Consider the following 12,500-nt stretch of genomic DNA (forward strand, 5'->3'; position numbering starts at 1 on the left):
CGTGTGTGTGTGTGTGTGTGTGTGTGTGTCAGATGGTGCCCACGGAGCTGGTGGAGAAGGAGTTCTGGCGTCTGGTCAGCAGTATCGAGGAGGACGTGATCGTGGAGTACGGGGCTGATATCAGCTCCAAAGACGTGGGCAGTGGATTCCCAGTGAGAGACGGCAAGAGAAAGCTCATTGGAGACGAGGATGTAAGACGCTTCGTTTCACACGGCTACAACTCATGAAGAAGTGTACAAAATTCAAAAGACCACTTGAACATAGATTTTTGATAGCTATGTAAAATAAATTATTATTGTTTCATTCTGTAAACCGTTGATCTCATTTCAACGACACTGAGGTCGTAGTGTTTTTTTATTTGTTTTTTTTTTACTGTAAAAACATTCTGAATTCTGTGGAATGATCTTAAATCCAGCGAAGCTTATTTTTCTTCCACAGTTCTATATGGCAAGTAAATGTTGGCGTATAGTTAGGAACACAGTAGCCTATATATCATCCAGTCTTTCATATACGAGCGTGGCGGTGTGTGCAGGAGTACGCCAGCTCGGGCTGGAACCTGAACAACATGCCGGTGCTGGAGCAGTCGGTTCTGACGCACATCAGTGGAGACATCAGTGGCATGAAGCTGCCCTGGCTCTACGTGGGCATGTGTTTCTCCTCCTTCTGCTGGCACATCGAGGACCACTGGAGCTACTCCATCAACTACCTGCACTGGTGAGTGCTGCTCAGCCGCGTGCTGCCGCTGCGTGAGCGTGTGACCAGTCTGTGTGTGTGTGTGTGTGAGCAGGGGTGAGCCCAAGACCTGGTACGGTGTGCCCGCGCACGCCGCTGAGCAGCTGGAAGCCGTCATGAAGAAGGTTGCTCCGGAGCTCTTCGACTCTCAGCCGGACCTCCTGCATCAGCTGGTGACCCTGATGAACCCCAACGTCCTCATGGAGCATGGCGTGCCGGTACAGAGGTCTAAAACACACTAGAAATGAGACGTTTGGCCGTGCAGCAGTCACTGACCGGCCTCCTCCTCCTCACACAGGTGTATCGGACCAATCAGTGCGCGGGAGAGTTTGTGGTCACCTTCCCCAGAGCCTATCACAGCGGCTTCAATCAGGGCTACAACTTCGCTGAGGCTGTCAACTTCTGCACCGCCGACTGGGTATGTCCTCTGAGAATCCCTCTGTAAATCAACACTTCAGTAAGACCCAGCTCAGCTGTGTGTGTGTGTGCACGCAGCTGCCCCTAGGTCGGCAGTGTGTGGCTCATTACCGGCGCCTGCAGCGTTACTGCGTCTTCTCCCATGAGGAGCTGGTGTGTAAGATGGCGGCGGATCCGGAGAGTCTGGACGTGGAGCTGGCGGCGGCTGTGGTGCGAGAGCTCAGTGAGATGATCGAGGAGGAGAGTCGACTGAGAGCAGCCGTGCAGGAGACGGTGAGAGAGAACACACACACACACACCACCAACATTAATCAGTTCCCTCCTGAAGCTATCTGCTCCAGAGTGCGTTTTCTGTGAGGCCCCACAATACACGACCACCACCTTGTTCAACTCGTGCTGCTGTTTCTGTGGCATACGAGAAACATCAAATGGCAAACAAAACAAAAATGAACACAATCCCGTTTCTCGGGCCACGTAACAGCTCGGACTGCAATGTTTAGAACGGCTTTACTCAGGAAGTAGATTACTGTGAGATCCAGCGAGAAGTGTTTGAGTTCACCGCACAGTAAAGATTACCGTGGGATCTTCTGAGGAGCTTCATATTCTGCTCAGAACAACTGAAGTTGTTGATCAGTTCCATATATGACTATAGATAGTAGCATATAATTAATCAAATCAGCAATTATTTGTTCAAAATCCAATTATTCTTTGTGCTTGTGCTGTTCTATTTTGATCATTTTTTTGCATTGTGTCCATTTTAGTTTTAGTATAGCATTATAATACCATGCATTATTTTACTTTTATTTGAAGAAGAAACCAATCCGATGTATAATTGACATACTATGAGTGCAATTGAGATTTTTGTCATATGTGTGTGTGCTCCTGGTCCTCAGGGCGTTCTGAGCTCGGAGCAGGAAGTGTTTGAGCTGGTGCCTGATGACGAGAGGCAGTGCTGGAAGTGCAAGACCACCTGCTTCCTGTCAGCACTCACCTGCAGCTGCTGCCCACAGAGACTGGTGTGTCTGCATCACGCAGGAGACCTGTGCAGCTGCGCAACCAGCAACAAGTGTCTGCGGTAATCACACACACACACACACACACACACACTGTATAGCTCCATCAGTGACGAGCCGGGTAATGAGTGTGTATTTCACAGGTTCCGGTACGATCTGGACGAGTTTCCCATCATGCTCCACGGGGTCAAGTGTCGAGCTCAGTCCTATGACACCTGGGCCAGGAGGGTTACAGAGGCACTGGCAGCTGATAGCAAGAGCAAAAAAGGTCAGACATCGCTTCGAGTGGCCCTGTAGTGCCCTCCGCAGGGTCTAAATGCTTGTGGTACTCCACAGATCTGATCGAGCTGAAGGTGCTGCTGGAGGACGCCGAGGACAGGAAGTACCCCGAGAACAGTCTGCTGCGCAGCCTCAGAGACACTGTGAAGGAGGCAGAGACCTGCTCTTCTGTAGCTCAGCTGCTGCTCAGCCACAAGCAGAGGCACAGGTCAGCCACAGCACACCAGACGTGCTTGACACACCTGTACGGTGAGGTCCCTAATGTGTGTGTGTGTGTGTGTGTTCAAGAAGAGAGCGTCCTGAGAGCAGCACACAGAGGGCCCGCAGCAAGCTGACGGTGGAGGAGCTGAAGGTGTTTGTGGAGCAGCTCTACCGCCTGCCCTGTGTCATCAGCCAGGCCCGGCAAGTCAAGGTGAGTCCTGTGTGTGTGTGTGTGTCAGAGAGAGAGAAAGAGAGTGTGTGTGTCCTGCCCTGTGTCATCAGCCAGGCCCGGCAAGTCAAGGTGAGTCCTGTGTGTGTGTGTGTGTGTGTCAGAGAGAGAGAGAGAGAGAGAGAGTGTGTGTGTCCTGCCCTATGTCATCAGCCAGGCCCGATAAGTCAATGTGAGTCCTGTGTGTGTGTGTCGAGAGAGAGAGAGAGAGAGAGAGAGAGAGAGAGAGAGAGAGAGAGAGAGAGAGAGAGTGTGTGTGTCCTGCCCTGTGTCATCAGCCAGGCTCGATAAGTCAAGGTGAGTCCTGTGTGTGTGTGTGTGTGAGAGTGAGAGACAGAGAAAGAGTGTGTGTTGCTGCTTTGCTGTGAGGTCTGACCTGTGTGTTCCTGCTCTATTGTGAAGTCTGACCCCTGTGTGTGTGTGTGTGTGTGTGTGTGGCGCAGGAGCTGCTGGAGAGCGTGCAGCACTTCCATGAGCGGGCTCAGGCAGCTCTGGCCGACAGCACCCCTGACTCTGGGAAGCTGCAGGCTCTGCTGGAGTTGGGCTCAGGGCTGGAGCTGGAGCTGCCCGAGCTGCCCCGGCTCAAGCAGGAGCTACAGCAGGCGCGCTGGCTGGATGAGGTGCGTCTGACCCTGGCCGAGCCCCACAGACTCACCCTGGAGCTGATGAAGCGACTCATCGACTCTGGCGTGGGTCTGCCACCGCACCACGCCGTGGAGAAGGCCATGGCCGAGCTGCAGGAGCTGCTGACCCTGTCTGAGCACTGGGAGGAGCGGGCCAGAGCCTGTCTGCAGGCCAGGTGACCATCATCATCAGGCAGAAAGATTGAAAAAAAATCACCTTTCAAGTTTTCCAGATGAAGTTCTTAGCGTTTATATTACCAAGTAATTTTAGATATATTCCAAGTAGGAAATATTCAAAATATCTTCATGGACCGTGATCTTAATATCCTAATGATTTAATATTTTGACCCGTACTGTATTGTAGTCTGTTGGTACAGATATAGCTGTGCTGCTTCTGGGCTCCAGGCTTGTGTGTAGTTCTGTGGTGGATGACTGTCGTTGCTCTGTTTCTCTGAAGGCCTCGTCACAGTCTCCTGACGCTGGAGAGCATCGTGATGGAGGCCAAGAATATTCCAGCGTACCTGCCCAATGTCCTGGCCCTCAGAGACGCCCTACACAAAGCTAAAGAGTGGACAGCTAGAGTGGAGGCCATTCAGGTGACTGAAACATGTCTGTTTACATTCATACACTTACGAATGAGGAGTACAACAAACTACTCATCAGCAGTGCTTTATCAGGGGAAAGTGAAAGTCTCTGAATATTGGCAGAGATTCTGCAATCATAAAAGTCTGGAAAGATTAAATGTAATCATAAAAATGACAAATGCCTTTAAAACAGAAATTCTTACAGAAACCAAGACTACAAAATGTAGTCTTTACGGAGGTCCTTTCGACCGTGTAAAGAGTCCCTGGTCCCAAAGAGTTTGAGAACCCCTGATCTAGACAGCATAGGGGTCATATGACTGATGTTTGAACAGCACATGCTAGTTCAGAGATGTTTCCAAAGAGATCAGGGGTATGTGACTGTCTCATCAGAGATGCTTCACCTTTACTGTCATGTGACCCGTGTCTCCATCCCTTTATGAGTAGAACGGCAGTAACTACGCCTACCTGGAGCAGCTGGAGGCTCTGTTAGCGAGAGGACGCTCCATCCCCGTCAGATTAGAGGCCCTGCCACAGGTGGAGTCACAGGTGGCTTCAGCCAGAGCCTGGAGAGAGAGAACCGCCCGCACCTTCCTGAAGAAGAACTCCACCTACACCCTGCTGCAGGTGAGAGAGAGCTCACACAAACACACACACCACTAGAACGGCTGCACCTTCCTGAGGACCTCAACACACACTAAACTTGAATTGATTAGCCAACAATATCAACAACATCATCAGTAAAAACAATTGTGGCTGAATATTTGTTGTAAAGTAGTGGTTTGGTCTTGTATAACCTGAAGACCCTACAGTAATGTGGTTTGACCAGTATGGTGCTGTAAAGCAGGACTGTAGGTAATTTAAGAGAAGACACCCAACGGTTCAGAACAAACACAACCAAACCTGAACCTTCAGAGCGGTGTTGGGATGAATATGTGCTGCACTTTCCTCTCCATAATGAAATAAACATGACAAAGCAGCAGTTCACAAAGCATCAGATTGCAGTGATGTGGATGTTTGATACGTACTCCAGTAAAAGCCAAATGTGTTATTTATATAGTACTTTATGCAACAATTAGCCTCAAATTAAGCAGCTTTACAGAATTAAACATGAAAAACATGAAAATCGCACTCATGTGCGAGTTAGCTAATGATTAAATCTTTCTGTTAGTGGGAAAAGCATGGTTTAATTTAAACGATTACTCCACTCCATCCAAACGCTAGAATCAGCTCCTTTACTCACCTGTGATCATTCTCTTTAGGTGCTCAGTCCACGTGTGGACATCGGCGTCTATGGCACCAGCAAGAGCAAGCGCAAGCGTGTGAAAGAGCTCCTGGAGAAGGAGCGTGGCCTGGAGCTGGAGGCTCTGAGCGATCTGGAGGACAGTGCGGAGGACACACGTGATCCCGCTGCAGTGGTGGCCGCCTTCAAAGCTCGAGAACAGCAGGAGCTGGAGGCCATCCACTCGCTGCGCGCCGCAAACCTGGCCAAGATGGCCCTGGTGGAGCGCATCGAGGAGGTCAAGTTCTGCCTGTGCCGCAAGACGGCCGGCGGCTTCATGCTGCAGTGCGAGCTGTGCCGGGACTGGTTCCACGGCGCCTGCGTGCCGCTGCCCAAAGCCGGCTCACAGAAGAAGCTGGTGTCTGGCAGCAAAGAGACCAAGTTCCTCTGTCCTCTGTGTCAGCGCTCGAGGCGGCCACGGCTGGAGACCATCCTGTCCCTGCTGGTGTCGCTGCAAAAGCTGCCGGTGCGGCTGCCCGAAGGAGAGGCGCTGCAGTGCCTGACCGAGAGGGCCATGGGCTGGCAGGACCGCGCTCGACAGGCCCTCGCCACAGACGAGCTCTCTTCCGCCCTGGCCAAGCTCTCGGTGCTCAGCCAGCGCATGGTGGAGCTCGCCGCCAGAGAGAAGACGGAGAAAATCATCAACGCCGAGCTGCAGAAGGCGGCCGCCAACCCCGACCTGCAGGCACGTCACTTCAGATACTTAGATCTGATCTAATAAGAGCGCTCCAAGACTAACTTGCGTTCATTTCCAGGGGCACATCCAGACCTTTCAGCAGGCCGGCTTCAGCAGGGCCACCTCACCACGACCTTCCATGGACTATGACGATGAAGAGACGGACTCAGACGAGGACATCAGAGAGACCTATGGATATGACGTCAAGGTACGTGAAACACTGATACTTTCACACACTGTCAGTATGGTTGGGCCGATAGATGATCCCCCACAATCTCAATAGTGTTCAGAAAGAAAATTGTGTGAACTACGGAAACCCAGAAGGGAATGAATATGAGATGGAAGGAAATGGTATACTTTCAACTTTTTCAATGGCATTCTTTCTTTGCAGTTTTATTATCGGTTAATAGTACTGTATATAAATTTGATCATCAGGGTGCCGCTATTATGCTTGGCAGTGAAACTGCTTTTGATTGCTTTTTACTTTCACTTTTGAGATTCATGATTGTAATACTGTGGAGCAGCAGTACTTACCACACAAAATACAAGATTAGATGTTAGGTTCTCAGGATCCGCAGGTAATTACTCAACATCCTCAGTCATGTCTCTGTTTATGTGGTAAGTGAAATTCATGCTTTGCCCAACCCTAATGGTCAGTCATTGCCTCATCTGATGAAGATCATCTTAAAGGGGTCATAGACTGCCTTTTTTATATATCAATCAATCAATCATTTTTATTTATATAGCGCTTTTAACAATACAGGTTGCATCAAAGCACTGTACAGTATAATGACAGGGATGTATAATGACGAAAGTGACCAATTTCTTATTAAATGCAGAGACGGTCTCTGTAGTCAAAATCTATTCAATGTTTGATAGGGAGCCAGTGCAGTGTTGACAGAACCGGGCTAATATGATCATACTTCCTAGTTCTAGTAAGGACTCTGGCTGCTGCGTTTTGGACTAGCTGAAGTTTGTTTATTAAGCGTGCAGAACAACCACCCAATAAAGCATTGCAATAATCTAACCTTGAGGTCATAAACGCATGAATTAATATTTCTGCATTAGAGGTTGAAAGCATAGGTCGTAATTTAGATATATTTTTAAGATGGAAAAACACAGTTTTACAGATGCTAGAAACATGATTTTCAAAGGAAAGATTGCGGTCAAACAGCACACCTAGGTTCCTAACTGATGATGAAGAATTAACAGAGCAGCCATCAAGTGATAGGCTGTGTTCTAGATTATTATATGTGGGGTTTTTAGGTCCAATTATTAGCACCTCTGTTTTTTCAGAATTTAACATTAAAAAATATATATTTTTAACTTCTGCTTGTAATGTAGATTTTTACATTTAAATAGCAAGAAGTAATAAGCCATTTTCTGACCCCGTTTTTAACCTCCCTCAGAACTCGGTTTGAATAGATGTGTAGTGTTGTAGATTTCTATGATTAGCTACTAGTTGTGTGTTTGACAGCTACATTATTAAAATGGATGCTGCTGCAGTTTAGGTAGGTTTAAAAGGCATAAATATTTGGTAAATATCAAACAGTCTGTTTAACAGACAAAGCAATAGTGATTACATAATGAAAAGAGTTATTCACAGTTGTGCTGTGATATTACTGTCAGATCCAATATTGTCAACAGTATCATCTTTGAATTTTTAAACAGGCAGTGATGTAGATTGAGTGGGCGGGGCCAAGCAGGCAGCGATGTAGAAGCAGGTGTGCTTATCCACACTATTACATCTCAGAGTAAAACATTACACAAGCTGTTGCTTTGGCAGACTTCCTTCAGTATGCTGTTTTTAGACTTAGGTGAAAGTTCTGAGCTCTGGGAAACTTGATTGTTGTGTGAATGAATTTTTCTGCTGCTCGTCTCATTTGGGTCTGTTTCTCTTCAGGACTCAGGAGAAGTGAAGCCATATCTGTTCTGTGATGAGGAGATTCCTGTGAAGTCAGAGGAGGTGGTCAGTCACATGTGGCCGACAACGCCTTCTTTCTGCGCTGAGCACGCCTACTCCTCTGCCTCAAAGTCCTGTCCTCAGAGTAAGACACCACTACACACTTACACAGGAGCAAAAGGGCCTCTGTAGACCTGAACTAGCCGGATCTCTGTTGACCTCCTCAGACCCGGCGGCGCCGCGCAAGCAGCCCAGGAAGACGCCGCTGGTGCCGCGCAGCCTGGAGCCTCCGGTGCTGGAGCTCTCTCCGGCTGCCAAGGCCCAGCTGGAGGAGCTGATGATGGAGGGAGACCTGCTGGAAGTGTCTCTAGATGAGACACAGCACATCTGGAGGATCCTGCAGGCCACGCACCCGCCCTCAGAAGACAAGTTCCTGCAGGTCATGGAGGTGAGAGATATGCAGTCAATCAATCATTTTTATTTATATAGCGCTTTTAACAACACAGGTTGCATCAAAGCACTGTACAGTATAATGTAGAAGAGTACAATGACAGGGATGTATAATGAAGAGAGTGAACAATTTCTTATTAAATACAGAGACGGTCTCTGTAATCAATTCAACGTTAAATCACTAGAAGTTAAGTGTCCCCAACCAAGCAAGCCAGAGGCGACAGCGGCAAGGAAACAAAACCCCGATGCATACAGAATGGAGAAAAAAAAACCTTGGGAGAAACTAGACTCAGTTGGGGTCAGTTCTCCTCTGACCGGACACCCAGCACTTAACTTCCAGTTCAATTTTAAACGCAGCTGTGTCAGGTAGTGTAAATGACTTAGTGTGTGTGTGTGTGTGTGCATCAGGATCTGGTGATCTGTCGACGGGCGCATCTAGGTTTTCTGGTCTCTGATGAACATAATCTCTGTGTGCTGATCCACCATCTAGTCTGGATACAAACTGTGAAAACAGATTGAGAAAGAGACAGGACTAATATTAGCGTAGATGCCTTTCTTTTTACGATGTCACAAGTACATTGTATTTTAGGAGTAGTGTTCCCGGTTCCAGCAAATCTAAGTAATGCAGCCTAAAAATCCTTTAACGGATTTGAATAATAAAAAGTGTGTTGGTGTGTTATGTGTAGGCTAAGTTAAAAAGATGTGTCTTTAATCTAGATTTAAACTTGGAGAGTGTGTCTGCCTCCCGAACAGAGTTAGGGAGATTGTTCCAGAGTCTAGGTGCTAGATAGGAAAAGGATCTGCCGCCCGCAGTTGATTTTGATATTCTAGGTATTATCAAATGGCCAGAGTTTTGAGAACATAGCGGACGTGCAGGACTATAACGTGATAAGAGCTCGCTCAAGTATTGAGGAGCTAAACCATTCAGGGCTTTATAGGTAATTAATAAGATTTTAAAATCTATCCGATGTTTGATAGGGAGCCAGTGCAGTGTTGACAGAACCGGGCTAATGTGATCATACTTCCTAGTTCTAGTAAGGACTCTGGCTGCTGCGTTTTGGACTAGCTGAAGTTTGTTTATTAAGCGTGCAGAACAACCACCCAATAAAGCATTACAATAATCTAAGTCACTGCACATGCTTGTGTTTCTTGTGTCCACTCATTGACCTCTTTACGCTGCTGCACTCTGCAGCCTGAGGATGCACCGCTGGACAAACCCCTCAAGCTGAAGGTGAAGGACGCGGAGAAGAAGAGGAAGAGGAAACTAGAGCGAGCAGAGCAGCAGCTGCTTCTGGCCACGGGCGGCTTGGAGGGACGCTCCAAGTCTAAAGACATCAAACGGGTTCTTGAGCTAAAGCCCAAGAAGAAGAAGCTGAAGCTGAGCCCGGACAAGTCCCGTGAGCTGAAGCAGCTGGCCAAGCGTCTTGCTAAAGAGGAGAAGGAGCGCAAGAGGAAGGAGAAGGCAGCGGCCAAGGTTGAGTTTCCCAAGGAGGGGCTGGAGAAGAAGAGCCGGAAGATCTTGGACATTCCCTCCAAGTACGACTGGTCCGGAGCAGAGGACTCCAACGATGAGAACGCCGTCTGCGCCGCTAAGAACTGCCAGCGGCCCTGCAAGGATAAGGTGAGTGAGCGTCTGCTGAATCTGTGGCGTGTTTAACAGAGCTCCTTCAGTGTGTTTCCTCTTTGTTCAGGTGGACTGGGTGCAGTGTGACGGCGGCTGTGACGAGTGGTTTCATCAGGTGTGTGTGGGGGTGTCCTGTGAGATGGCCGAGAACGAAGACTACATCTGCTCAGCCTGCTCACGGAAAGCTGTGGCAGGAGCTGTTACAGTGGGAGCAGAGACTGTGGTGATGTCCTCACCGGTCCCAGCGCTGCCCCAGAGCGACCCACAGGAGAGCAGTTAACCTCACAAACACACCATCACCTCCTGTGTCCACTAGAATTAGCTCTTCATCATTGTAGTCCTGGAGGAGCTACCTGATGTTTCCAGACTGGACAAACATGGTCAGGGGAAACCTAATCTATACCAGCTTACTAACCCAAGTCCAGAGTTGATCTGCTGCATCACCATGAGATCCTGCAGCAGTGAACTTCCTGTTCGGACTCAGTATACAGAGGTCGGGGCATGTAATGGTTGTATTTAGTGAATCTATTTATTATGTACGTGGATTTTAAGCAGTTCATGATGGGGAGGTCTTTTTCTCAGCTTTTGTCAAATAAAGAAAGATGATTGATGATACATGTCAAGTTTGTGTCTAATAGTGAATGTCACTGCTAATAAAGCCTTCTCTTCTGTGTAATGTTCAGAAAAAATATATTATTTGAGGCTGTAAGATTCTTGAGCATATCTATCTTAACCATAATGGTAAGACCAGGGTTTTTCAACCAATACTGGAGGACCTGTAGCACTGCATATTTTATGTCTCTGTATTGGACACAATGAACCTAGTTTAGTTTTTATATTCCAGCTGGTGAGTTGAATCAGATGTTTAGATGAAGTCCTCTTGCCTTAGAGGAGGATTTCCCAACCCTGTTTCTGGAGGTACACCAACGCTATAGCTGTGTCCCAAACTGAACTGTGCAGACTCTAAAATCATCACAACTTAAGTCCAAATTCACTGTGGCATTAACAAGGCTGTCGTAATTTGAAAGCGACATCAAATGTGCCCCCCGTTTGATGGACACTTTGAACCCTACAATGTCCCAGAATTCATTGAGTGCAGTTTTTTTTGTTATTCAAAGAAAAAGGCAGATGAAAGTTCTGTGGGGAATCCATATGTATATATGGATTGTGTTCTCAGTGTATTCTCATTTAATTTGACAAATAATTAGCAAAACAAGTGTTAAAAGCCAGGGTTTGTTTAACATAATGCCCACAAACAATAATACTGCTACTATATATATACTAAGGCAATAGGCTTTCCATTGTTTTCCATGCTGTGTTGCTGTCATTCAAAAGGTTATATGTCCACAAATGTTTTAACAAAACTTGAGCCCTTCAGTATTTTGTATGCATGTCCTGCTGTCCCACCATGTCACTCCAACTAAACAAGCCAAAGGCAACAACATCAAGAAACCAAAACCCCATCCACATAGAATGGAGAAAAAAAAACTTGGGAGAAACCAGGCTTAGTTGGGGCCACTTCTCCTCTGACCAGACGCCCAGCACTTAATTCCGGTTCAATTTTAAATACAGCTATGTCAGATAGTGTAAAGGACTTATTTTGTGTGTGTGTGTGTGTGTGTGTGTGTGTATATATCAGGATCGGGTGATCTTTCCACGGTGCTAGGGTCTAGGTGTTCTGGTCACTGATGAACATAATCTCTTGGTGCTGATCCATCATCTGATCTGGATACAAACTGAGAAACAGATTAAGAAACCAGTCTAATATTAGCGTAGATGCCATTCTTTTTATGATGTAATGAATATATTGTGTTTTGTGAGGAGTGTTGCCGGTTCTGGAATAAAGATGTGTCTTTAATCTAGATTTAAACGGACAGATTGTGTCTGCCTCCTAAACAGTGTTAGGGAGATTGTTACAGAGTTTGGGTCCATTAAGGGTGTTTAAGTCTAAATTTCATGAATATGCTTGATGACTTTAAGGTAATAATATCAATTGGTAATGGTGAAGGTTATCCAAAGTAAGTCTAATATTAATCTTATTTGTGAATTTAATGTTTGTGGAATTGTAAGATATATTTGTGGATGTCATTCTATTTATTTTGTAAATGTGCTTAGTTTATGTCAATCACGTTACATTTATTTGTAGATCATAATATATTTATTTGTAATTATGCAACAATTCTATTTCCATACTACTTGTTTACAATCAAAAGAGTGCACAAGACTTCTTAAAATCCCCAAGTAATAAGAGCGTGTCATATTTTGCAACAAATGTCCCCAGAAAGTCTGTTAAATTTTGGCAGGCGATACATTAATGCCACTGCCACTGGATTTGCTGAATTCATAAGAAACAATTGCAGTTCAAAACTGTTGTATGCATCTGATAGCAAAGCAAAAATGTTAAAATACTTATTAAATATGGTCGACAGTCCTCCCCCTTGCCCAGTGAGTCGGGGGTTATTGGTATGATTGAAATAATTTGGCATAAGC

At 46.6% G+C, this 12,500-nt stretch overlaps 2 protein-coding genes across 3 annotated transcripts in view; both read left to right on the plus strand.

The window, feature by feature from the left end:
- kdm5a (lysine (K)-specific demethylase 5A) overlaps positions 1-10,625 on the plus strand; it is a 19,033-nt gene extending 8,408 nt beyond the window's left edge. The window contains exons 10-27 of one of the 2 annotated variants that reach the window (XM_043237159.1): positions 33-191; positions 533-714; positions 788-950; positions 1,031-1,150; positions 1,228-1,422; positions 2,043-2,224; positions 2,306-2,430; positions 2,499-2,649; positions 2,730-2,853; positions 3,315-3,670; positions 3,952-4,090; positions 4,523-4,702; positions 5,338-6,042; positions 6,113-6,241; positions 7,937-8,081; positions 8,164-8,384; positions 9,579-10,007; positions 10,078-10,625. In XM_043237159.1, coding sequence (XP_043093094.1) covers positions 33-191; positions 533-714; positions 788-950; positions 1,031-1,150; positions 1,228-1,422; positions 2,043-2,224; positions 2,306-2,430; positions 2,499-2,649; positions 2,730-2,853; positions 3,315-3,670; positions 3,952-4,090; positions 4,523-4,702; positions 5,338-6,042; positions 6,113-6,241; positions 7,937-8,081; positions 8,164-8,384; positions 9,579-10,007; positions 10,078-10,290 — 3,918 coding nt within the window. In that variant the 3' untranslated portion in view covers positions 10,291-10,625. The remainder of the gene's footprint in view (positions 1-32; positions 192-532; positions 715-787; positions 951-1,030; positions 1,151-1,227; positions 1,423-2,042; positions 2,225-2,305; positions 2,431-2,498; positions 2,650-2,729; positions 2,854-3,314; positions 3,671-3,951; positions 4,091-4,522; positions 4,703-5,337; positions 6,043-6,112; positions 6,242-7,936; positions 8,082-8,163; positions 8,385-9,578; positions 10,008-10,077) is intronic. The other variant, XM_043237160.1, reaches the window with a different exon arrangement.
- Positions 1-12,500, plus strand: part of LOC122342945 (NACHT, LRR and PYD domains-containing protein 12-like) — a 510,774-nt gene that overhangs the window by 468,490 nt on the left and 29,784 nt on the right.

Source organism: Puntigrus tetrazona, chromosome 4, assembly GCF_018831695.1.
Source record: "Puntigrus tetrazona isolate hp1 chromosome 4, ASM1883169v1, whole genome shotgun sequence".
NCBI lineage: Eukaryota > Metazoa > Chordata > Actinopteri > Cypriniformes > Cyprinidae > Puntigrus > Puntigrus tetrazona.